This window comes from Vidua macroura, chromosome Z (assembly GCF_024509145.1).
Source record: "Vidua macroura isolate BioBank_ID:100142 chromosome Z, ASM2450914v1, whole genome shotgun sequence".
Lineage (NCBI taxonomy): Eukaryota > Metazoa > Chordata > Aves > Passeriformes > Viduidae > Vidua > Vidua macroura.
The window spans coordinates 241,940-268,097 of record NC_071611.1 but is presented as its reverse complement, the minus strand read 5'-3'; the positions used below and the strand labels follow the sequence as shown (position 1 = coordinate 268,097).

The 26,158-nt window shown below is 45.1% G+C and overlaps 1 protein-coding gene across 13 annotated transcripts in view; it reads left to right on the top strand.

Moving 5' to 3' along the window:
• The window catches only part of NEDD4L (NEDD4 like E3 ubiquitin protein ligase), an 88,640-nt gene that overhangs the window by 41,705 nt on the left and 20,777 nt on the right, over window positions 1–26,158 (top strand). For 8 of the 13 annotated variants that reach the window (XM_054004446.1, XM_054004453.1, XM_054004445.1 and 5 more), the window contains 8 exons: window positions 17,098–17,151; window positions 19,146–19,196; window positions 21,132–21,193; window positions 21,311–21,413; window positions 21,641–21,807; window positions 22,691–22,823; window positions 23,328–23,504; window positions 24,772–24,846. In XM_054004446.1, coding sequence (XP_053860421.1) covers window positions 17,098–17,151; window positions 19,146–19,196; window positions 21,132–21,193; window positions 21,311–21,413; window positions 21,641–21,807; window positions 22,691–22,823; window positions 23,328–23,504; window positions 24,772–24,846 — 822 coding nt within the window. Of the gene's footprint in view, window positions 1–1,331; window positions 2,728–10,586; window positions 10,606–17,097; window positions 17,152–19,145; window positions 19,197–21,131; window positions 21,194–21,310; window positions 21,414–21,640; window positions 21,808–22,690; window positions 22,824–23,327; window positions 23,505–24,771; window positions 24,847–26,158 lie in introns of those variants that run through there. The other 5 variants (XM_054004449.1, XM_054004447.1, XM_054004442.1 and 2 more) reach the window with 3 other exon arrangements.

Here is a 26,158-nt window from a genome sequence, read left to right as displayed (position 1 = left end):
CATGCTCATTTTGGATGCAGAGACCGTGTTATTGAGTAACATGTTTTAGCTGAAAAATAAGATAAAATAATACCAACACCTGTGCTTCTACGAGGCAATCTCCAGGACCATTGCTGTGTGGAAGCTGTTCGCATTTTTGTTGCGTCTCATAATCCACATAAAAATTGTGGGATTGTGCTGGCTGCTGGCAGTTTGATCAGTTTGAGCTGCCATTTCTCTTGGGATTGGTAATTTTTTGGCTTTTGAAAGCAAGCTGCTTGTAAGCAGAGTTCAGATGTCTCAGCAGAGAACTGACCCACCACATACATGTTTTCAGAACTGTTGACAAGATTTAGGCTTTCCAGTTTTCGCAGGGAACAGCTGTCCAGGCCCCGAGATGGAGCTGCCTTCTGCTTAACCAGAGTTTCTTTTCTGGTATATGCTAAGAAGCGTGAGTGCCCTCAGGGCACTGAGTATCTCTGTTGTAGCAGAGCTGATTTAAGGTGGTTGTTTCATGTTCTGGTGTATCCTGTCTGCCTGTCCTTCTCCTGAGCTCTTCTGGCTCTCAGAGTGTAACTGTACTCTGCTGGCAGCGCCACGCGTGGTGGCATTGCTGACTCCCTCGCTGGAGGCCAGCCAGGAGCAGGCAGTTCTGTGCAGGGGCTGGGACAAATCAGTACAAACAGACACGCAACACCCAGCTCCACTTTTCCCTCACCTGTACTGCCTGGTAAATCTGGAAAAGGAGCTTTCTGTCTTGCTGTCCTGCATGTTTCTACTGGTTTTACTGTGTGAGAGATCTTTGCCATATGTATGATTGCTTCATTTGTAATTTGTAGTTGCTCAAAGGGAACTGCAGGTTATATTGCTTTTGGGGCTTTTTAAAGGCAAAAGTTTGTTGCTTAATTGTGTTATGGGCATGGTTAAAATTGAAAGCATAACCATGTTGTATTTATTCCTGGTCTGCCATGACAGCCCAGAGCTGTAACACACCAAAATGTTATGCTTGAAAGAATTTTCCTCATTTGCATGTGGTGTTGACTTAAACTTTTAACACAAAATGGAAGTGTTTTGTTGTAGTTAGATTTTTCTGCAAGTGCTTTCTCCAAGTGTGCCCTGTGAATCTGATGTGGTTTAGATTTATAGCAGTGCTGAGTGTATTCGCTGCCTCAGTCAGCTGCGAGAGCTCTCCCGCTGGGGCCGCTCCTCCCTGATGGAAAAGGAGCAGCTGGGAAGGTGCTGTTTCAGGCTCTTGCTGGCATTAAAAAAAAAAAAAAAAAAAAAAAGGAAAAAACAAACTCCTCACACACTTACATTGGAGAGGGGGAACCAGGCCACGTGACTCCCACCATCCTACCCTATGTCACTGTGAGTGTAGGAGCGCTGACTGCTCCTGCCCAATCATGCCTGGAATGCTGCTTGCCACTTGGGCTATTTCTGCTATCTGTCGCTCCCAGGGCTGCAGTGCTAACCGTTTGGCAGATGGGACACTTTCTCGGAGTTTATGTCTTTGGTTTTTAACTTCTGGCAGTGCCTGAATTGTTGCTGTTCTCCCTCTCCTTTTCTCCTCTCTGTAAAACCATGGCCCATCGGCTGCGGTTTCATTTTGGCTCTGGGAGAAGCAACACAGCCCCCGAATCGGAGATCCTTGCCCGGGAGAGAGAAGATGACTTTTTCATGGCATTCCACACCTTGCCAAGAAGAAGCAGCCCTCACGCGTTCTCGCGGCACGGAGCGGATTATGGCGGCGATGGAGATTTGCACGAAGTGGGCTCCTTGAAAAGGAGCACATCCATGTTTATCCCGCAGCTGCTGAACGGCGTCGACGCACGCCCCACCAGGAGCTCGTCCATGCAGATCTCGCTGCAGCGCAAAGCTGCCGACGGCTGCGCCGACGAGTGCGCGGCCCTGGAGTCTCCGGAGGAGACGCTTCCCCGGAAATTCTCAGACTTCAGGGAGCGTTATGCATCCCCTGTTGAAAAGCGCTCTTCTCCGAGCGCTCCACAGGTGACTCCTGAAAGTTCTTCGCCCAGGCTGACGGAAGAGCTGGGGCAGCAGACAGATGGAACTGTTTGCTGTAATCGTAGAATGTTTTGTAGTACTAATCCACAGAGTGAGGAGGCTCTGCTGACTGCCCAACGAGAAGAAGCAAGTGAAGCGGCTTCAGGTGTAAACATAAGTGGTGTGAGAATTCAGCATCGGGCCTCAAGTGCAGAGGTGCCTCAAGTTACTCTACTTCCCTTTGGTCCTGAGGCTCCAAATAGTGCTCCCACCTCTGAACCCCGGCGCTGGTCCTTGCAGCATGTGCCAGATCAGTCAACAAATTCAGGGAAAAAGTTCTTTGTTCTCCAGTTACAGCAGCCACAGACAAGCAGTACAGGCGCAGGAGGTGGAGGTAACTTTGGCTTTACTGGAACAAAAGGGGACAGATTGGTCAGGTACCCTCGGATACGGCTGGAAAGGAGTACTTCCTATCCTGTCCAGCCACCAGCAGAAGGAATTAGCCCCACAGGTGATGGGCTGAATTCGGAGCTGCCTGGAAACAGCAGGAACAGGGCAGAAATACCTAGAAGCAATTCAGTAGAGCGGATGCCTCAAGGGCAGGGATGCTTGTTTAAAATCAGACCAGATCAAAACATGAGGCAGCAGCACTTCAGGATTCTTGTCACGCGTGGGCCGGAAGAACAAAGTCAGGGTGTTGGTAAGGAGGGTCGTGGCACGCCTGGTCCTACGGCAGCCGGCACCGCAGTAAGTATGATGCTGAGCGTGCTGTGCTGGTGAAGTGCGTGTGCTGGTGAAACACCGATTGCCTTACAAAGGCTGCCAGACTGGAGCCAACTGCAGCACTTCCATTGTTAGCGCTGGAATGTTCTGCCTTTCTGTGGAGCAAGCCACAAATCATCTTTATTTCTAAGCTAATGTAACTTTGCTCTCAGTTATGATTACATCCACTGTAATGTTTTCAGATCTTACTGTCACATGTTTCTTAATTCACCGTTACGTCAGCTGGAAAGATTTTTTAAAATCAGAGCATTCAAATAGCAAATTAAATGTTCCTGTTAGTTTAGTTGGCTGAGATCTTGCTGCATAGAGAACTCTTCATGCACTCTGGTTTTAAAAACAAATACTTTGGCACTTTCTAAGTGTAATGGATGCACGTATACCTCTACACACTTCTAAAATGTGTATTGTAATGAAATAGTTGTTAAGACTGGGAATCTTAGGGTAACTTCAATCAAAGTACTGGCTTAGTTAAGGTACCAAGAAGTCCAGGGAAAAAAATAATATTTATTAGTAATTTCTTGTAGTAATCTTATAGTAATTTTTCTTTCTTCCTTCTGGAAGTGAAAAACATGTCATGCCTTTTGTATGCCACAAGTCCTGATCCAGCTCCAAGTGCAAGTGGCTTGACACAGCTCAGTAAACAGTCTGTTTGGATTTGCCTTGATTTGGTGTTAGGATGGCAAAATTAATCTTCTGGATTTGCATTGTTACAGCAGGCGAGGATTGATGGTTGATGTTTTTCAGCCACTTTTTCAAAGCCTAAAGTAGGAAGGAAACTGAAGGGTTTAGATTAGTCATTTGCTTAAATTGCTTTGCCGTGCAATCCAACACGGCCCACTCGAGTTCCCAGCTCAGGGATGCTGTATTTAGCATAGCGAGCTCTGGCTCCAGCTGTGGCACGGCTGCTGAGGAGATTTCAGGCTCCATGGCTCCTGTGCTCTCAGGCACTGAAATGCAGCACAGGGACAGCTGCTCCCTGCAGCAAGGCCAGGGTGACTCTGCAGCTTTCCTATAGAAAGGCTTATGGACTCCGTGTTTTTCCAACTTTCTTTGGAGCTCTTGAAAGTGTAAAACAGAAAGAAATCCCTTCCTGGTACAGGTTTGGTTCCAGGACACGTAAGGGAGCAGAAAAAAGTATGTCTGATTTTCCCTTCCTCTTTATTATCCCTTGCTCCTTTCCAAGATCAGCTGTTCATGGAGACCCACTACAGCCAGTTCTATAAGTAGGTGTGGGGTGTCAGACCTGCACAGAGGCAGCAGAGGTTTGCAGAGATGTGCCCTGGGGTCTGTGCAACAGTTCTCATTTCCCTAAAGGATCTCCCCTCAAAGTCCCTGTTTTCATCTCCCCTGTAGTAACAATTCCCATCCCAAAGACATGCTTCAGTATTCCCAGAGGAGAATGAGGAAATCTGTTCCTCTGTGCTCTTGGTTTGAGTTACCGTGAGGAATGGATTGAGGCAGCTGTGCAGTGTGGCAGGCACAGAGGTGCCCAGCTCACATGGCACTGAATCCTGCAGGGCAGAAACTCTCAAAGGAAAAGAACTAACTTAAGCCTTTTTTGTGGTGTTTCTCATCTTTGTAGTAAATCCCGACATACTGTGGGTAGGGGTGATGGACTGGGCAGGATGCCATGGGAAGTGTGGGGGATGGAAGCGTCTTGGTGCGAGTTTTGTTGCATTTTTTGACCACAGAACATTACTTGTTAAGGTGCCATTTTTAATCTGTCCCACAGAAGTTTGTTTGGAAGATCTGTGATGTGAGTAAGGCAGTGCCTGAAATATCTGATCTCTAGAGCTGAGGGGAGAGGTTGCCATGGTTTATAGCTGATAGTGTGAAAGAAAAATAATTGTGGTGTGTCCCAGTGCAAGAAGTTTATGTGTATGTGATTGATATAGGGCCTGGGCCGGGGCTGGGAGCAGCAGCTGCTGCAGCCTGATTTATCTCAGAGCAAACATCCGAGCGGGCGTCTGCAGTCCTGCTGCTCTGAGTGGTTGTGACCTTTCAAATATCTGCTCTTTCAGACAAGTGCTTTGGGGCAGGCAGGATGTCTTTCATTACCAGACAGAGTAAAATATTAAGTAAAGGCTGAGCTCATGTCAAGCTGTGAAAAATTTTGTTTGGAAGCCTTGTTGCAAATTCTTTCGCCTGCTCTGATATTTTATATGCCGTGCAATAGAATGTCTGTGCACTGTGCATATTCCACATACTGCTGTTGTTTATCATTGAGGGCTGTGACTGCAGAGCTGGATTTGTGGGAAACACTTCAAAAATGTATTGGACAACTGCTGGACAGAGCTGACAAAGGCATCTTTGTGCGCAAAAAACAGCGTGCCCTGACAAAGTGTTGCAGGAGTAGGACTGAATTGCATTTAGTAAACAAACAGAAGCAGCACCTCTGGGTTCGGCAAGCCTGCATTTCCCACAGCTCAGCTCTTCCTCTCCTTTCTTAGAAATCGTTTTAGAATAAATATTGCTCCTACTTCAGGGATTGCTACCTGGACTCCTAACAGGCATTTCTAGGAAGTAAGTCATGTGGCCTTAGCTGGAGGTTTAAATGGTTCAAATGAATAGTGCTGTGAATTTCCTGGCTCTCCACTTGCTCTGCAAGGAGTGCAGATGGCCATCTGGAAAGCCTCAGCTCTCTGCAGATAAGGACTTTGTTGACAGCTGCAGGTAGAGATGATGAATTCCATTCCTTGGGTCTCTAGCTTTTCTGTTAAGGACAAAATCAGCTCTTCTCAACAATAAATCACTTGCCCCCCTTCTTAACTCTGGTGTCCATCAGCTTGCATGCCTGCTCTGAAGCTCTCTGGCTGTTGGGGAGGGGGCAGGTGGGCACACTCAAACCTGAGCAGAGCGGGAGCTGGTTTTCAAGGCAGGAAGTACCGAGGACCTGAATAAATTTTGATTTTTTTCTTCTCCCCCTGTGGGTGGGGGACAAATAATTCATGGTAAGTACTGTAAATTAGCTTGCAGAATTAAGAAACCCACCTGTAACTATTAGTCAGGTTTTCAGAGTCAAGAATCAGCAGTGCTGTCTTTTTACCTCATCCCTCCACATTCCCAGAGCTCCCTGGGATTCTGAATTTTGTGTCAGGCATTTTTCTTTTTCTCCTTGAAAACTGTATCTGGACAGTTGCTACTTTTCTGTGAAGAAACCAGAATAAAACTTGGAGCAGCAGAGATGGAAATAGTTTCACTTTTTAAAATAGCACTAATAAACTCTTTGCTCCTGCATGGAAAATCTGTATGTGAGTTTGGGTACACAGCAATCTCTAAAGTGGAGCATTTATAATGGAAATGCTGACACGGGTTTAACGCTGCAGGTGCCAGCCAGAGCTGCCTTGGTGCAGATCTAGCCACAGAAAATTACAGATAAGAAAGCAGAGAGTGTTGATTGCTTTTTGTGCTGTTCAGCTGGTTTTCTATTTGAGAAAAGCTGTCAAGTAATGATGAGTTTCAGAATGTGCATGTTTTGTACACATAAACAGAAGTTCTGCACATGAACTGAAGTTTTTAGTTCAGCAGCTATTCCAAAGCCAAATCTATCCTGTTTAGTTACTTTCCAGATTAAATCTCACTGTAAAATACATTACTGTATCTCTTCATCTGAAGTCCAGGATGAATACCAGGATGGCATTGGGATCTTCCAAGAGTTAGCAGTTAGTACAGAAAAATAAATTAATTAAGCATTAATTAACCTGGCATTATGACCAGCCAAGTTTTTGTCTCTGAAAGGAATGAAAAAATTAAAAGGGTGTGTGGGAGAAGCTTCCAGAGCTGAAGGCAAAGGAATGATATGAGTTGTTCAAATAAAATGGAAATTGCACTTTGTGCTGTGGTGTGAGTCCAGAGCTGTCAGTGCTTTGGTGGAAAGCTGCAGCTTCCCTTTCAACCTGGGTTGGAAATAAAAACTTCCAGGATGTATTTTATGGATTATAGAAAATAATTTTTACAGCTTTGTTGTAAGGTGGGAGTTTTATCTTCAGTGAGAGAGAGATTGAGCTCCATGACCTGCCAGGATTGTCAGCTTTGTCTCAAGTGCTGTCACTCATCCTGTGGAAAAAGGGGAAAGGAAGACCCAAAGGGCTCTGAGCTGCAAACGGAGCTTTGTCTGACCATGCCTGTGTGGGAAAGAGCTGTGCTGCCGAAGGCAGGGGCCGTGCTCAGCACAGCTGTGCGCCTGGAAGGACACTCTGTGCTCCCCAAAGGTTGCCTCTACGTGCATGGCAGCCATTAGGGAAGGAAGACCTGCAGATCATCTGCGTTTTCCTGCTGTTCCTGGGGCTGGTACCCCTTTGCAAAGGCAGGCTTTGCTGGTTCTGGGGCAGTGAGATGCTTAGGTACTGAGTATCTGCTTGCTCTATTGAATTGCATTTGGAAGTATGCTGAGGATTTTCTCCTGATTCCAGGATGAACAGTACTGTAGGATTATTGTTCAGCAAGCACCTCAAAGATGCTTTATTTTAAGACTAATCTTTTGATCATTAATTTTAGAAAATAAATCTGCTGCTGACTCTGTGATTGCGTCTATCTCTTAGCATGCGTGCGTCGAATAGTCAGTCTCTCCTTGTTTCTGCCCTTTTTGCTCACCAGTCATTCATGTGCAGTCACACCTACAGCATTAAAAAAGAACAGGTAGAATGAGAAATATTAGGGATTACACTGAAAGTAGTTTAAAACATAATTAATTATTAACTTGGATGTTATCCAGGGCCTAAGTATACTTTTGTGAGTCAGCTCTGTGCATAAAAATTGCATAATGAAATAAATTCTGTTTCCAATTTTGAGCAGTTGCCTTGTCTCTGATGTGAGGCTGGATACCAGCAATTTCTGAAAGGGTTTAGTAACACATGAAGTATGAAAAAGAGGTTTTCAGTTATCAGTTAATTTGTGGTGACATTATTTGAGGTCTATTTCATGTTTTTAATTTACTGTATAAAAGTACCTGATCTTAACTGAGCAAGTGAAATACTATTTTGTTTTGTTGTTTGCAAATGTGGGGAATGGCACACTGGCTGAGTAGGGAAAACCTTCCAGGAAACATTTCACTGTGGGAACTGGTCTTAACAGATTTGTTTTGGTCTGATGTCACCATTTTTTAATATATTTTTGGCCTTGCAGCAGCACCCCACTGCAAATGTCTTAGAGGAAAGCAAACCTTACCTGCTTTATATTTAGTGAGGGAACTGAAATCAATCTACTCTTGCTCTTGCCATCCCCCCAGTAAGCCTCACAGTGTTTTTTCCTTAAGGAATTAACATTGCATTGTGCTGGGGTTTGGGTCTTCTGTTGTCCCTTCACAAAGGCTCAGTTAAAAAGAGGAGGGGAGAAAGGGTTTCTATAGGAGCTTTGGTTGCTGTCCCTGTCTAAGCTTGTAAATCCTGTGAATTCAGTATAATTAACCAGCTGCCCATCTTTGGCCAGTGTGTAGGTAAGAATGTGAAATTCTTTCCTTTCCCATTGAATAGCTGCATCTTTATCCCACTGTAGGACCTGATCTCTCTGAAGTGTCTCAGTCGTGTTGCCTGGCACTGCTTGGGAAGGCTCGGGAGGGGACAGCAGCCAGAGCAGGTGGGACAGTTCCTCATGCCCCCAGGTGCCGAGCTGGCTGTGCTGGGCAGTGTTTGTGTGCCAGCAGTGAGTTCCAGAGGGCCTGATTGGGCAGGTGACATCACTTGGGCTCCCTGTGCCAGGTGCAGCCAAAACAGATGCGGGAAGAGGAGGGAGGGAAGAATGCGGAGCCGCCGGTTGGCAGCGCCAGCTCCATTCTCCACGGAGCTGATGTGGGAGTTGGCACCGTGTGTTCCCTTCCCAGCACAGGCAGGCTCCTGCAGAGGGTTCCTGGGAGCTTGGAGCTGGCCAGAAGGCTTCCTTACCTTTTGTCCTGCTCCTAAATTTAATGGGGATTGGCAGTTCTGACCAGACATTTGCAGCCAATAGTGCTGGAGTTCTGGCTTTTCTGGTTTTTGCTCTAATCAAATCATTGTGCAGAATTCCAGAATACAAACAAAATAAATTAAAAAAACAAAGCGTGTAACAAACTTTTCAAGCTTTTTTCTGTGTTCTTGAAATTTCACCCAGAGAGTTCATACTACCAACTACCCACTGGATTTTCAACTGACTGCAGTTTAAATTACCCACATTAAAAAATCTGGCAGTAAATATTAGTGACTGATCCCCATGAACTAGTCAATATAATCTTGGCTCTCCTTTCTGTTACAAACAAATGTGTTGCTTGAAAATTGAGCAGGTGTGAAGGTTCTTGGTCTCAGCAAGGGAAAAGTGCTTGGACATGTGTAGGTGTAAATGATGATTAATTTACAGAAGTTAGGAGTAGTTAATGTCCACTAATTAGCATGTCAGTGGCCTAAGCATGAAGCACCTTACTGTTCCCTCTGGTCAGTGCACAGCCATGTTTCCCCTCAGGATTCAGATCATTACCCAGTAGAACAAAGTCTCGTGTCACAGAAAAGTGGCTTTTAGAACTCTTACAGCGGATCTTACTTTTTTCCATAACATTAGGAAAATCATTGAAGCAAAAATATGATGTCACGTATTGCCAGGCCTAAAGCCTTCTTGAGTGTAAGTGCTGCTGGGATCAGCCAGTTGAAAGAATGTACTTAGTACCTTTGGAAAATTCAGGCTGAATAAATGTCAGCGTGCCTTCCCTGATTCCATTCCAGCAATCTCGTTTCCCTGCCTGCAGAGCCTTTCCACGACTTTGATTTCCCTGCCACCGCATCTCTGTTGTTTAACCTCAGCCCACATAGCTAAAGCACTGCATCATGATCCAGAAAAGCCTGGTGATGCTCCTGATGTAACAGAGCTGCACAAAGGTGTTGGGGGGAGCAGAGTTTTCACAGCACTGCTGCAGTCTTAGGATGTCACCTTTAAACAGAGGCCTGATCCTACATTATTACTGAGGTGAACTTAAACTGCAGTTTTCTGGACTGTTGCTAATAAAGATGTGCACCTCAGCTTCCCCAGAGAGAGGGAGTTCAGCTCGGCACACAGGGAGCTGTAACTTGGTGAGCTGGCATGGGAATCCCAGCTTGTTTAAATGTGAGCTGGTGTGCCCACAAGGGTTTACTGGGGGTTCTGGAGGGCTCAGATAAACCTACAGTATCTGATTTGGTTCCAAACTGTCCCTGGTCCCGTGAGCTTGGGTTGTCATGCTCAGGTTACAGTGGGGATTGCTGCAGGCATTTGAGGCTGCTCTGAGCTGTTGGGAGTGGCTGATGTCCCAGTGCATGGTTTGGATAAGGAGAGGGTGGAATGGTAGAAATGAGTGTCTGTGCTGGGGACTTCTGCTTCGCCATGAGTCATTTTATATTATTTTAGTGCTGCTTTCTAATGGGCAGTGTGCATGTGAAGGAGAGCAAATTCGGGAATAGTGCTCAGTAATGAAGGATGTTACGTCAGTGTGATGGGTGTGATGGATGACTAAAATTTCATTGTTCTTCAAGACCAGTTCTTTGCTGCAGAGTTCTTGAGTTGAGAATTATTCTAATTTGCATGAAGAATGCCAGTAAATTTGACCAGAATCTTGGAAGAGCTGCAGGGAGAAGAATCATTAGTTAGAAAATTTCCAAAGTGCACGGTTTTGCTTACTCAGCAGGTCTTGTTATGCCTCTGGAAGTGACGCACCCCTAATCCCTCTATTTTTCAAGCTGTTTATTAAAACAGCAGTTCCATTTTTTGACAGATTTTGAGAGAGAATCTGTGGATTTCTTCAGTTTTGTCTCTGTTCAATTCCCACAGAAGTCACAGCCTGACCATTTTTTTTCTTTCTCAGCTGCCTTCTTCAAGTTGCAGGAGGAGGTGAAAGTGTTTTAAAAGGTAATGACCATTTTAACCTTCCTGTTAAAACCAGCTATCCTGCTGCTCATCTTCCAGCGTGCTTGCAGGAGCTGGATACATTCTGCATCTCAAGCCCTTCAGAGCTCAGTTGCTGAAGTTCTCCAGGACATATTAGAAGCACTGGAATAGCTTTAGGGGGAATATAAATCCCCCTAGCACAAGGAGAGCATTTCTACTCTAACAGTACTTGGCTTTTCTGAGCGTTGTATTTCTTAACTGCTTTCTGCCAAGAAAGCACTTACACAGAAAAATTGGTCATGACAGATATATAGTGGAATCCAAAAGTCTGAATATATCCAAAAATCTGAACTGCTGTTGATGAGAAAAAGAAACAGAGAAAGTAGGACATTTCTCTGAGCAGAAGGAAAAGGTAGGATGAGTGGATAAGTAGATTAATGCAGAGGAGAAGAGAAGAAATGGTAGTGGAGACGGTGAGAGGTCTTTTTGTTTGCATGGTTCCTGGTGTCTGCAGCAAGACAGCATTAATGAACTGTTTGCCAGCTAATTATACTCTTTTTGTTCTGCTCAGCACTGTACAGCATAGCAGAGCTTCCCCAACCTCCCTCGCCTGCTTGCCAGGATCTGCAGGAGCAAGTCCCAGCTCCAGGTGCCCCTTCCTCTGGGAATGCTCCTGCTGGGAGTCCCTGGGTGTCAGGGGCATATGGGGCAGCCACCTTCGTGCTGCTGAAGCAGGGGGTGCTGCAGCATGCTCTGGGCACCCTCCCCGGGCAGCAGCAGTGCCAAGGATGAGCAACTAGAGAATCTGGGGGGCCTCTGTGCAAGTTCCAAGTAGTAAAAGGCAGCTGTTCGTGCTTTGGAGAGCCACAGCCCTCCGTCCTTGGAACAATCCTTCTGCTGTAAACTTGCCTTTGTTTCACTTGCTGGCTTTACCAGGCTGGCCTCACATCTACAGTTTCTCAAATGCCATTGTTTTTGAAATTCTGTACCTTTTGAATCCTCAGCTATCAAAGGTATGCAGGTGTTCGTGTTACACACGGTGTGCCACAGCTCTGCACGTACTTGATGTACTTTGCTGCTGCTTCATAAAACACATTTCTTTGCTCTTTTGAAGAGCAGCTTTTCCGAAACTTGGTATGAGAATTACTCTCTTCCATGATTTTCTGGCTCTGTAACTCTGGTAAGGAACGTGGCTTGAGGGCTCTGAGCAAAGAGTTTCAGCCAGAGTTCTTTGGAAAGCTGTTCTTGGCGCAGTGCCCTTCTCCTGCTATGGCAGAATGTGGAAGGAGTGGGCAGGGGAAGGTTGGCTTCCACTGGGCAGAGCTCTGTGCATCAACTGCTGAGGTGGCACCTGCTCACTTGTGGCTTCAGAGACACGAACGGCTCTGGCCACGTCAGCAGGGTCCCAGGCTCTGTGCTCCTGCCCATGCTGCGTCTCCAGGGGAGTGCTGTGGGAGTGCTGTTTGGGTATCACAGGCTGCAGTTACATGGATTGCAGAGGGCAGGTTTTGCTGTTACTGTGCAGAGCAGATTATTGTGAGAATGTTTAGAACTTAGTGGTGCTTACTGACTATTGCACTGGGAATTTGAGCCCATTCCATTGTGCCTCACTGTTCTTTCTGGGGAGTTAAGATGAAGCTTCATAAGAAGATTGTTTAATTTTTGTTCTGAGAGGTTTTTTTTCAATAACTCCTTCATTTCTTACAGAACATAGGACAGAAGCTGTCCTAACACATTGTATTTAGTTCTACACTTTCTACCTGTTCTTTCACTTCTGTACATCGATTCTGTTCCTGTTTTCCACATCCCCTCACAGCTCAGGCCTGTTTTAAGTGTCTTGGGCATCAGCTCCTTCTTCCTGCCACTGCTACTCCTATACTTTGTCCACATTTGATTTGTTCAGTGTCTAAGGAGGAATGGACTCCCATCTTTCCAGAGGCTCTTGGTAACGTAGCAGTGGTAATACCAGCAGGCATTCGCTCTGTCCATCACAGGTAAGTGAGAGCGAGGAGCAGCCTCCTGTCTGCAGCCTCCTGTGTGCCATGCCTTTCGTTACAATGGGCAGCTCAGTAGAAAGCCATTTTCCTGTCATGAACAGAATAAGGCTTAACTGGTTCTGTTTTTTCCCTGACATTATCCAGAGTTTTCTTGGCTGTTACTGGGTTTCAGGAGTATAGCAGATCTTGGCAGAGGTGCCCGGTGGTTTTTGTTATGTTTAAGTAAGCAGTGGCAGTGCAAGACAAATAATTCAGGATTTAAATAATTGGTGCTTGTGTCTTGCGATTTGCTTAATCCGTTTAAGAACTGATCCAGTTGTGGTTGACCATGTGTGCCAGGAAGGAGACATTCCTGTCTCAGCTGTGCTGATTCTGGAGCACCACTGCCTCATCTGGGAAACTGCAGCTCAGAACATAATTCCTTCATCTCAGTTCTGGTTTGGCTTCCAGGACCAGCCTGCATGCTCCCTGGTTCTGTGGTGTCCCAGGCTGGAGAGCGAGGGATGTGTGTGACACTGGGAGCCTCGTGTAGCGCCTTGTCCTTCCCTGTGCTCAGTGCGTGGCACTGACACCCCAGCGGGCAGTAATTGGGTCATAAAATGAAAGTTGAGAGGGAAGGCACCAGGGAAAGTGTAATCTGACACTGTTGTATTGAGCTGCCTGGAGGAAAAGTCAGCGTTTGTTTACTCTGGTGGGAAGGAATAACAGGAGATCATTTTTAAGGAAATAACCCACCTGTGTAGCTTGTTCTACCTGTACTTACAGATTTGGAATAGGAAAACTACCCCCCCCCACACACATCACTTAGGGCTTTTTTTCTGTGGTTACACTGCAGTATTCTTGATTAAGAAAATATCAGTGAAAATATCAGAGCCAGATTGCAGAGACCCACTGCAAAAATATAGTCAGTTGCCATTATGAACAAATGAAAAATGGAATTTTAGTTATGCTTGGGAAGTGCTGCTGAAAATATTTTGCTTAAGAAAGAAGTGGTGACAGTGGCAAGTGGCAAAATTTCTGAAAGTTTATATAAATGAAGAGAGTTCTATTGCAGTTCAGAAAGAAAGAAAGATTGCTGAAACTTGCCAGCTAAGAAATTTAATAATCATATCATCAAATGATAAAGGAATATCTTAAAAGTATCATTGTGGCTTTATTCATGAGAATGAGATCAGGGAGTTGATAAGCCTTAGGTGTAGAGAGACATCTGTGATGGCTAATTAATACTGTAAGGTTTTAGTCAAGAGCAGTTAAATGTGCTTTGTTTCAATTAATAAAACTGTGGTTTGCTGCTAGGTTTTTGGTGGTTTTTTAATAATTAACAATACTTTCATGAACACAAATCCTCTTTGTTTTTTGGGGTCCTTTTCATTTTTAAAGCCTTTGGTAAAAGTGCAGTTCAGAATAGTTTTCTCTCCAGGTGATTTCCTGTAGCTCTCTGGGAAGGCAGCAGTGTTTTCTGCTCTTGTATTTTTCCTGTTGGTGTGTGCAGCTTTTGTATTTGTGCTGGGAAATGTGGTGCTGTGTGAGCTGGACAGTCTGGACCACTCCTGGAGCAGTTTTCCAGGACTTGGCAGCAATGGCACATCACATCTCAAGTGCTGGGTTTAAGTACTACATCAGGAAATGTAGTGGCTTAATTGGTGCTTAATTTTTCACGTTTTTTCTACTAGAGTGGCTGCTGAGTGCTCAGTGGAGGTGAGAATGCCCTCTTGAGAGCCTGGGATTTGGCTTTGCCAAGTGGGTTTATCCCATCTTGCACGATGCCTTTGGCCTTTAGCTGTCAGGATCAGCAGGTTTAAGCCAGCTGCCATGTCCCCAAGGGCTGGGTTCCCTGTCCCTCTCTCCTCTTTCCCACCAAACCACTGCAGGCACATATTCCACATGGTGTTGCCAGGAGCACCCTTCACAGCCACTCTCATCACATTCCGTGTTACCCACCAGGGCTGCAGTGATTTGAAAAGTTTGGAAATAACATGGCTGTAATATATTTAGAATAAATGTCAAGAGAAGATGGGCTCTGAACTTCAGCAGGGTTTCCACCTGGATAATAATTTAGGCCAATAGCTGTGTGCTGAAGCACGGCACAGCATGGTTGTGGTCTGAGAAAGGTGTGAACTCTGGTTTACTTTAAGGCCACTAAAAACCAGTTAAATTTACCATAGGTATCATGTCTGCCTGCTCTGAAACGAAGCAATATCTGGATTGGAATGCAGCATCTCTTTAAACAGTGCCCAGAAATAGTACACAACAGTTTTCAGGTCAGAAAGCTGGGAACATCCTGATCATCTCAAAATGCCAAGGGAACTGTAGGTGGGTGGAGTGTTATTTCCCAGCCTGGTGTCTGGCCAGGGAACCAAAGCACCTCCGAGAGCTCTGTACCCACAGTGCTCCGGCCTCAGCCCCAGCTGGCAGCTGGCAGCAGTACGGCTTCTGGGGGCCTGTTCTTCTTTTCACAGCTTGTCACTGTCTCTGTCCAGTCCTTCAGTTTGGATGAGCCGTGGCTCTGTGCTTTGTGGGTCTTGCTGGTTCCCAGTCCATGGTGATCATGTTTTCATACAGGGGCATTCCATAGGAACCCCTTTGGGATCATTCCCAACCTTAGGAAATTTTCAGGCACTTTCAGGCATTTGTTCTGCATTACTGGTGATCATTTTTAAGAGCGTGGTGTGTTGGTTCAGGTTAGGAAACAGGCAGGAAAAGTCCAGGAGCAGGGCTGCTGGGAGAGCTGTCCTGATGATGTTGGTCTAAGGAAGCAACAGATAAGCAAAGGATTGCAGCTTGGCCTGGTACTGCATGGCAGCAGTAGAGCCTTTCCTTGGGAGAACTGCATGTGTTGGGGGTGTCAGCTTGTGTACACGTTTGTGGGGGCTTAATAGTATTTTGCATATGGCTAAATGTCTTAGTCTCTGTGAGACCTGCCCCCTCCTGCAGATCCTTCATGTTGTTTGTGTGATCTTTTAGTCAAAGTCCTGACTAGCCTGTTGTACCTCTGCTGTTTTCTAACTTCTGATTTCTGTTCAGACTGGAATAAAGCTAAGTGGAGTTGAGTTGCCTGTTGTAGTTGCTCATGTGCTCAGCTATTGCCCAGCTGTAATGTCTGTTCTACCTTACGGGTGCATGTCTGAGGTAATACTTACCTTTTATTCCAGAGCTGAAATAAGCAAGTCTCTAACAGCTGAACTGTTAACTATCGACACTTTCCCTTCTGTAAAACAACAAGCTTCAGTGATTGAAATGAGCATCAATGCAACAGTTTATTCATACTTTTGTGTGGTTCCGAGTAAAGTTGATGTATACAATCCTGAGCCTCAGCTAAACGTTCTGATTTGCACCGAAGTGTCAATGGATGCTTTTCCTTTCTCTGCTGCTTTGGAGACTAAGGGTGTTTAGGGCACTGCGACTTTATCCCAGGCTTTTCTTCCTGGCTTGCAGCTTGGATAGGCACCAAATTGCAGCCTAATCTTTACATACATTTGGCTTGGGAGCGTCACCTTGTCACTGCAATCTCCTACGATGAAGAGTGAGTTGTTTCATATTCTGAGGTGTTTGGCACAAGTTAGAATTTCCAAGTAGTTCTGTTGGTTTTTGAAGCTTTTTCAGTCACTGACTACTGATTACACTTAATGAAGTGTTTCCTTGTTTTTTTCCATTGTATTTCACTGGACAGCTGAGGTCTTGGATGTTCTTGGGATGCAGTGATGACCAGGTTTCGTTGCAGTGTCTGTGCAGGTGTGAGGGGTCCCTCACACACTCAGGAAAATTCAGTGCACAGAACACCTGCCATGCCTGGTGTTTGTGAGCCTTGTGCTGCTTTCCCACAGGATCAGTGCATGAATGAGCGAGGTGGTTGGTTGGGTTTCCTGAACAGATGGGGTATTTATGTCTGCCAAAACACTGAAGTGATTACCTTTCATTTCAAGAGAGCTCCTTGGAAAATAGGATAGTGTCTGACTTTCTCCTCTTCCACAATTAATGTGCTAAACCAACCCAACAGGTGGACCAGGGGGTGCTGAAACTTGGTAAAATTGCTCTGGAGTGTTAAAGGCTAATTAGGAAATTTTGGGATAGCTTTTGTTATACTTGGGTTTTGCAGTAAAACTCTAACAAAGCATTTGAGCCCTGCCCCACCCCTGCCTGCATGTGCTTGTCCTGCTGCCCACACAGAGGCCGCCCACGTTCCACGTGGGACGGGAGCAGTGGCATTTGAGGGGTTGCTCCTTCTGGTGGGGAAAGTCCTACTCAAGCTCTGGCTTGGTGAGCATCTGCATCCTGTGCCTTTGTTGTGGAGAAGGGATTACTCACTGTCTGGGGGGATCAGACTGGAGCAGGAGTTAGCAGTGTGATACTGTGATACACAGCTGAACAGGCTGGTGCCTTGGGTGGCTCTGTGGATTTTAGTGACAGAGAGTTTCTCGAAACAGACATTGTTATTGTTGCCTTTTTCCCAACCTGGAAATGAAACTCGAGATAATTTTAGTAAGGAGGTAATATAAAAGGGGATCTTTATTTGAAGGCCTCCAGGAGCAGTTATGGAAAGATGTCCACAAAGGCCTACCATCCCTCAGGGGTGAGTACATTTTTATAGGTTTTAGGAAATTAGCATAATTGATAAAAAGCACCAATTAGGAGGACAAGTGGTGATGCAATTCTCCCCCAGTCAAGCCCCTCCTCTGGAGCCCCCCCTTCAGCACTAGTCGTAACACTTGTCCATGAAAATAAATGTATCTTGCAGGGTTGTTCTCAGCCTTGATTCCCAGGAAGAACCAAGATAGTACTGGAGCCTTGTACCTCCTAGGGCTTGGAGCTTTGGAATTTATTTTGTCTTTCTGCTTAGGGAAACGCCATGGAAAAGCACTGGGAAATCTAGCTACTAATACGATAGGTGACAGAGTTAAAAATATATGTGTGAAGAATACAGAGAACATAGGAAAAAAAGGGGCAAACCCCAAACAGCATCATTATAATGAGAAAAGGGAAAAAGAAGGCAGTGGAAAAGGTTCCTGTGGCTTATGAGGTGCCTTTGCTGGAAGCAGGAAGCCCCAAAGTGAGAATGCCTAAATTTTAGAGCTGTGGAGGCTTGCAAGAGAAAATTATTTTCACAGAAAAAAATACTAAATAGTGATATTAATATACCAGCCTCCCCCCCTTTTCTTACAGATGTATGTGTACAGTCAAGTATTACATAAAGACTGAGTTTTACAAGAGCCCTAGTTCTGGCAAAGGTGACCATAGGCATGCAGAATTAGATGAGGAAGTAATTCCACTTACAGAGCTGGCTGGGACTGAGGGGTTTCCAGTCCCACTGTAAGCTACAAACATTTTGTTGGTTCAGGTTCTTTAAGGCTGTTTCTAATCTACGTGAACATTTTCTGTATCCATGAGTTGTATTTTTCTTGAGCTAAAAGCTGCAAGAAGCGATGTAGCAATAGGTGTATATTTTCTTCAGAGCAGTTGTTATTGGAGTGACTGTACTGAAGCAGGAGGTGGCGAGTACTTGGAATTTGCCAGTATTACGGGGAAAGCATGTTAATTCCCTAAAAACAGGGCATGCTACCAGGTTTTTCTAGTATTTGCTAGGAAGAAGATTAATAGTCAAAATTCTGTAATGAAAAATCTACTCCCTGTTTTTTACTTAAAATTGGAAAACCCATGGTCTCCTCAGTGCTTTCTGTGTTGTTCCATAGCATCCAGCACAGCAGGATGTGTCCATTCTGTGGGGATCGTGAAACATCATCCTATCTTTGTAGTAGAAACAGAATTCTTATGAGGTTATCATATAAAATATGAATTTTAATATTAAACTTAATGCTCTGCTATGAGAAATATGTAAACTTGGCTGTGCAGCAGCAGCATGCACTTCCTGGAATTCCGTGCATAGCGTGGTTATAAATAGGCAGCAGGTTATTTGGGAATCACTGGGGCTGATATCTGGTGTCACAAACAGTATCTGAACAGAAACTGCCTTCCCTGGTAGACAGTTGGGTTTGGAAGAACACAACTGTTTGATGGTGAAAATTCCTGTCCAAGTGAATCCCAGGTGTCCCTGGAGCACAGGGCCCGGGTCCCACAGCAAACACCCGTCTGCCACTGGTGTCCTTTGGCCTCAGCTGCTGCCAACATTTCCATGCTTTGCCTGTTGTGGGGAACATTCCCAGTCTAGACCCAATGCTGGAATTCACCCTGCTGGGTGAGCTGCTCCCACGATGGGAAAATGTCAGTCCATGAAGGAAGGCTTGGACCTGTACCCCTTCAACAGGAAACCACCTGGGCCTTCTCAGTGTTTGGGGGGGCTCTGGGTTGGTTTTGGTGGTTTCCCCCAGGCAGAATGTGTCAGCAGCACCACATGTGCTGTGGGCTCAGAAACCTGTTTGGAGTGTCACGAGAAATACTGTGCTAAGGTAAATGAATTAGAACAACAAATAATGGGCAACAATAAGGGGGTAGAAACCAGTGATTCCTAAAGTAATGGTATTCAATCATCTTTATTTGTGTCTCATTGTGACTAGATTGATATTGACGATTTTTTGCTTTTCTGATGTTAATTTACTTTCTGTGTGACAGACCAGAGACGACTTCCTGGGCCAGGTGGATGTGCCGCTCAGTCACCTCCCGGTAAGCACCCGACCCCTGGAACCCCTGGGGCTCTGTACAGTTGATTGCACATTCTCTCAAAGCAAGTGCAGCCAGCAGAGCTTAAAAGAACAACCAAGCCTCACCTGCACAGGAACAGGCAGATGCATCGGCTGTGCAGGGAAGGGATGCACTTTCTGTGCAAAAAAAGCTTCATGAGAGCAGGTTTGCTTCAGCAAATGCATGAAAAACCAAAAGGCTGCCAGAACTATGTCATCTGTTCATTATTTTAGCTGAAATTGAATTCTTTGCCAACAGTAAGAGTTCAATAGCAATCAATTGAAAGCAATTGACACAGGGTTTGAATCATTTTATTGTCAATAGACACTTGAGGTGTTTGGTTTGAAGGTGGTAATGTTTGTTTCTGTTTCTTAATTAATGGAGGAATTCAGTGTAAAGCTGGTTCTGTAATGCTGTAAAGCTCCAGTGGTCTGGTTTCCCCCCAGCAGCCAGGATTCTGCATGGGCTGCAAAATTAGACGCTAAATTAAGTGCAATTTCTATTTATAGATTTTTTAAAATAGGAACAAATATATGTGTATGTATATACAATGATTGCATTAGCCTTGGTACGAACATTTCTGATATTATGTATTGTTTTGGATGGCTGACATTGGCTGAATGTCGTTAATATTTTTTAAATGTTGTGCATGTTAATCTTAATATCTGTGACCTCTCAGGGCTTTTTATGGGTGAAGTTGTTACAGTGTTTACATCAAAATGAGGTATCAGTTGAGCATAACTGGCTTTTTGTGTCTGATTTTGACTTCTTGCTATTGATGGATGTTATTGTAGGAGAAAAATGCTTTGTAATGACTTGCACTGTGATGCTTGTTTAGATGTATCTTTTATGGTTGATCAGGAGTCTGCACACAGTGTGTTAGGTTATAAACTGTAACACTGGAAAGCTACAAGGGAAGGGTCAGGAACACCTTGTGGTGACAAATGTGTGGTTCCCTTTTCATGGGAGCTCTTGTCATCCCAGCTGTGCTGTGCAGGATTGCTTGGTCTGGGCTTGTGTGAATATCCTTATGCACAGACATGATCTAAACAGCCCTGGTGGGACAGTGGGAAGAGTCCTTTCCCCCTCAGACATTTTCCATGGCAAAGCTTCCGTGTCTCAGGGCAGCCCTTCCTTCAGTAACTGTGACCTTGCGGGATCTCCCTGCCTGCTCCTGCCCCGTTCCAGGGAGTGAGTTACCTGTTGAGAAGGTGTGGGTGCACACTGTACATCTACAGTCATCCTTCCACTACCTTGGTAGGAGCCGTTGGGATGTATTTATTAACAAATTAATAATCAGCTTTCTCATCCAGCTGATTTGTTTGTCAAAGTCCTTGTTTCTCCAATACCAGCTAATTACTATGGACAGAATTTGGGTAAATAATACAGCTCCTCACTGGGAGCACGTCCCTTCCAGCTGAGCACTAAACAGCAGTGTGAATCGTGCATGCCTTGGTGTCCTGGTGAGCTTGTTCAAATCTGCCATCTCTGAGCAAAAGGGGCAACGTGTCTCTCCCACAGAAAGTGGACTCTGGGTCAGGCAGTGAAAGGAGAGGCTGCGTGGGATTTGGCTGCTAAGCATAACACGGTTCATGCTTCAAGGTTAGAATAAAGTTCCCCAGACATTCAGCATCAGAAGTGTGTGTATGGATTCATCATCCTTTTCCCTTGGCATCTGAAATTCCTAGTTCTGTGCCCAGAGCAGCTGTGTGTTTGCACACGCGAAGGATGTGACTTACTTGGTAAGAAAGCTGAAATTCTCAAGGAATAGAAAGTTTTCAAGATTACAGGCTTTAGGTAACTTAGGATTCAGTGGAAGTCAGAGATGTAATCTGTCAGCCTGATATGTGAGTGTTCTTTATGTGGCTGGACTTGTGGGCAAGCCCTTTAATTTGCCATTTTCTCCACTGCTTTCAGACTGAAGACCCAACCATGGAGAGGCCATACACATTTAAGGATTTCCTCCTCAGACCAAGAAGGTGAGAGGAAGGACCTTTAAAACATTTGAGGACTTTAAAGCATTTCTTTACTTCATGATTTTTCTATTTGCAATTATTTAAGAGTTCTTAAATGCAATGTACCTCCTTGTCTTGTAGCCACAAATCTCGTGTGAAGGGTTTCTTGAGACTGAAGATGGCGTATATGCCCAAAAATGGTGGCCAAGAGGAAGAAAATAGTGATCAGAGGGATGACTCTGAGGTAAGGCTGAAATCTCAAGGAAGGATTCAAGAAAAATTGTAGAGTCAGCTGCACTTGAAGGATGAGGCCCTGGAAACAGAGTTGGCAGTTGGTTCTTTTTGGCACCAAGCCACCACCCAGCCACCTTTGGAAATCCCTCTTTAATAGACTGATGGGGGTTTAGCTCTTTCCTCATTGAAATGAGGTGCACACTGTAACCACAGAGGTCTTTTTCCTTCATTCCTAAGCATGGCTGGGACGTGGTGGATTCCAGCGATGCCGCATCTCAGCGTCAGGAGGAGCTGCCGCCTCCTCCGCTGCCTCCTGGGTGGGAAGAGAAGGTGGACAACCTGGGGCGGACTTACTACGTGAACCACAACAACAGGAGCACCCAGTGGCACCGGCCCAGCCTCGTGTAAGCAGCCGTGGGCTGGGGGCTGTGTGGGATGGAGAGCCAGGCTGAGGCTCGAGGCAGAAAAGAAGATGCACTTTGTTTGTGCCCGGAAGAGACTTGCTTGCCCCCAGCAGATCACAGAGACACAGAGTGCTCTGGGAAATTCCAGGAACCCTGGGATGGCAGGGAAGGCAGTGCATTAACAACACACCTTAGAATATTAGGAATTTTTCAGTAAGTAATTTAACAGGAATAAATTACTTTGTTTATAGAGACTGTTGAAGAGGTAAGGAAAAAAGTCAACTCTACTAAGTTCTAATGAAGTTGAACAGATTAGCTTTGAGGAGATCCTGGTTATTATTCTGTGAATACACTTCATTCCCAGGATGTGCTGTCAGAGAGGTCTGTAGCGATATCGTCTCAAGATTAGATTTAGAAAGCTGTGGCGAGCTTACGTTTTACAGTGTGTGAATAACTGGCAGTGTTGAGTTACAGTGAGATCATGTGTTTAACCCTGCACTGCCAAGGCCACTGCTAAACCATGTCCAAGGAAGTGCTGGATCCCCTGCACTGGACGTGTTCGAGGCTGGGCTCCACAGAGCGCTGGGCCATCTTGTCTAGGCCATGGTTTTCCTGCCAGCAGAAGTTGAACCAGATGACCCCTGAGGTCCTTCCCAACCTGGTGTTCTGTGATATTTGTGAAGTGCTTCCAGTTTTATTTTCTTTCAAATGAGGGATTAAACAGTCTCCTAATTATGAAGCTTGATACATGCATGAATAATGATTTTTATAATCGAAAGCATTACCAAGATTTTGAAGACAATGGTCAAAATGGGGGGCTTAGTTTAACTTGGGTTATTTTCTTGTTCTTTTCTCCTTCCCATGCTGGGTTCCCCCCCTGCAGCGACGTGGGATCCGAGTCAGATAACAATATCAGACAGATAAACCAAGAGGCAGCTCACAGGCGGTTCCGCTCTCGGCGCCACATCAGTGAGGATTTGGAGCCAGAGCCTGTGGAGAGTGGAGACATTCCTGAGGTATGCCCAAGCCTTGGGCTTAAGGAACTGACTAAACTTCGAGCTGCCATGCTTCTCACATGTGAACCAATTACCACACAGCACAGAGAGTCGTGGTTTTACACGGCGTTTGTGGAAATTACCTTGGGAAGATGCCAGGAGCACAATGACAGTGCAGCCAGAAGCACACTGCCAGGGTCCTGTGCAGCTGCAGCTGCCTGGTGGCCTGTGGACAGCACTGAGTCCCATGAAAATGCTGGGAGAAACATTTATCATTCCAAATTGCTTGTCTTATATACGTTGATAGAAACACTTTCTTTCATATTCTGCTCTAAACAACAGTGGAATAAATGATAAATAAAAGGGAAGTGGACTGGCTGTAACTGCCCTGTGCTTCAGGTTTCTGTAGTGCCTTGTTTTAGTGTTTTTTGTGTGTTGGACACAGTGAGATGATCACACAGAAGGCAAAGGGAAAAAAGACTCAGTCTGTATAAAACCTGAACTTAGTTTCTTCTCTTTCATTAGCCTTGGGAAACCATTTCAGAGGAGGCAAGTGCCAGTGGGGATTCCTTAAGCTTGTCACTGCCACCTCCTCCTGCATCTCCAGTGTCCCGGACCAGTCCTCAGGAGCTGTCTGAGGAGCTGAGCAGAAGACTCCAGGTCACTCCTGATTCCAATGGGGAACAACTCAGCTCTTTGATTGTATGTAATGTGTAATCTGCTAAGCTCTAGTGCAGAAATGTGCTATTCTTTGGCATTACCTGAATCACTTCATGCATGGGGAGCGACTGCTGGGCTCAGGAAAACCTGAGCATGCAGTTAAAATTCCCTTCCAAAAAATGTATCAGCTTCACCAGCAAGCAAACTGCCTAATACAACAGAATTCCTCTGTTCAGATTTCAAGAGTTCCGTGTGAGTTTAACTGCAGACTCTGCTATTTGTTAGACCTTTACTGAAACAAAATAGATAAGAGCAGAGGGTATCAAGCTAGGAATTTCCAAAGGAAAGGGAAAAACAAAGAAAATGGTTTCTGTATTTATGTTATCCATTAGTCAGATACCATTAAAAAATCAAGATAATGCATGTACAAGTGGGGGAATGTTTTAGGTCTCTGATTACAAAAATAATTGTAAATATTAAACAGAGCATCGTGATCTTATTTATTTTTTATTCTTAGTATGGTGCTATCAAGGTACCTCTGCAGTTCAAGAGATAAGAAATACTCTTGTTCTCATCAAAAAGAATCTCCATTAGGTGCATTTTTCCCAAAGAGCCAGTGCAGTTGGTCTCTGACTGATGGGAACGTCACCTGGAGGTTGGTCAGCCAGTGACAGCTCTGATGCTCTCGTGGATCTGCACGCAGAGGCACCTGGGCTTGTGTTGAGAACTGCAGTTTTAGTAGCCCCCCACCGGCTTTACTGCAGATGTGTCAGTGCTGTGTTTTCCTAAACACTGCTCAGCCCTCGAGTGCCCAGCTGGACTGGTGGGGAGGAATTACATTGTAGTGTCAGACATGATGTGTGTCTGCTTTTTTAAGGAGATTTTGTTTCTAGTTCACAATCATGAAGGATGTGTCTCGGGAAAAGACACAACTAATTCAAACGTTAGCAGCAGAGAGGAAGATTGAAACAGATTTTTTTTTTTTTTTTCAGAAATACCATAAAATTTTAAGTAAATGAATTTTTAAGACTTTGAGCTCTCATCCATAGTATTTGATTTTGGATATATTTCTTAATGCCTTATTTTTTTCAATAATTCATAAGTTTCTTCATGTTGACATTTCTCCTTTGGGAAAATGGATGGGCCCTTTTTTTTAGTATACAGGAAGTAGAGAAATGGGATATACCACTCTGTGGTAAAACAGAAGTAGATAATTGTTTGCTACCTGTAATTACTGAATTTTCTGAATAAGCATAATGTTTTAAGACACCCTAACTTGGAGACATCTTTCTGGTTTTTTTCCTTGCAGCAAAGAGAACCTTCTTCACGACTGAGGTCCTGCAGTGTGACAGACACAGTCGCTGAACAGTCCCAGTTATCCCTGGTAAGCCAGAGCTCCTTCCTTTTTGGGTGGACATTCTCTCATTCTGAATAACACCTTGCCTTGGGTCAGCTCTAGTCAGGCACGGATCACTGCCCAAGGTGGGCGTCTGATTGTCCCAAACCAAATTCATGGGAGCTAAAAACGGAGGACATTCCTGAGACAGGAAAATGTTTGGAGACAGAGCAAGGCAACCTCTCCTCAGTCATTTACCATGGAAATTTAGGTTACTGCACTCCTATGTGCAGTCAGTGGAGAAACTCCTCCAAGGGGTGTTCCCAGCTAGGGGAGGAGAGGGCAGGAGAGCCAGCTTTACCTGGAACTGGAGTAGCCACAGGACTCTGATAGCAGATGTATTTCTGTGGCCCATAAGTTGATTTTACTTGCAACATACAAATCTGTCTAAAATCCCAAAGGACTGATGTTTTGCCTGGTTGTAGTGAAAAGGAGGCAACTTCTGCAGGTTTATATAAGGAAATTGTTCAAACAGGAAAAGATACAAAGATGTTTTGTAAACAAAGCTTCTCCTGTCAGAACCATGCACACTGTGCTCCAGCTGACAGAAAGTGGTGCCATTCCCACAGCCCATGTGCAAGGGTTGCAGAAGTGGCAGGTTTGTGCTCTCTGTCACCTCTCAGCAGTAGGTACAGAGACCACTTAAAATAGGAGTGTGTAAGGTGTGCTTTTGAATAAAACTGGTCAGATTGCAAAAGAATATTTCAATAGATTATACTTTTCTTCCAAGATTTTTTTTAATTTTTTAAAAGTTATAAATATGTCCCATGTGAATCTGCAAATAGAAAACGTGTGCATACCAAGAAGTTTGTTACCAAAGTTGCTGTCTCTGTGTTGCTTGTTCTCTCTGCTGCTCTTGGGTGAACATTTCCAGAAACCACAGAGCTTTTCTCTTGGCTGGATTTTCCCCGTGCTGTAGCAGTTATTTAGTGTAGCTGAGGCATGTTTCTGGCTCTGGGGGTGGGTCCCAGTGCAGCCTCTGTGCCTGACTGCAGGGGGAACAAGGCTCTGCTGCTCTGCTGCTTTCGTGCTGTGTTTAGCACTGCTGGAGCCAGGGGCCGGGTGTGGGCTGGCAGCTGGGGCTGGGAAGAGAGAGGCCTTTCTCCTGCTCCTTGAGGGACACTCATTTCCTGAGCACACGTTCAAATCAGCAGCACTGAGAGCATTGCTCTAAACATCATCACACCTGATCTTAACCACATTTCATCCTTCCTGAGCTAATGGTCATTTCTCTTCTGGCAACTGAGTACACGTTCTTCTAAATCCAGCGCTCCTCTGGGATTCTGGCTTGGTTACCAGC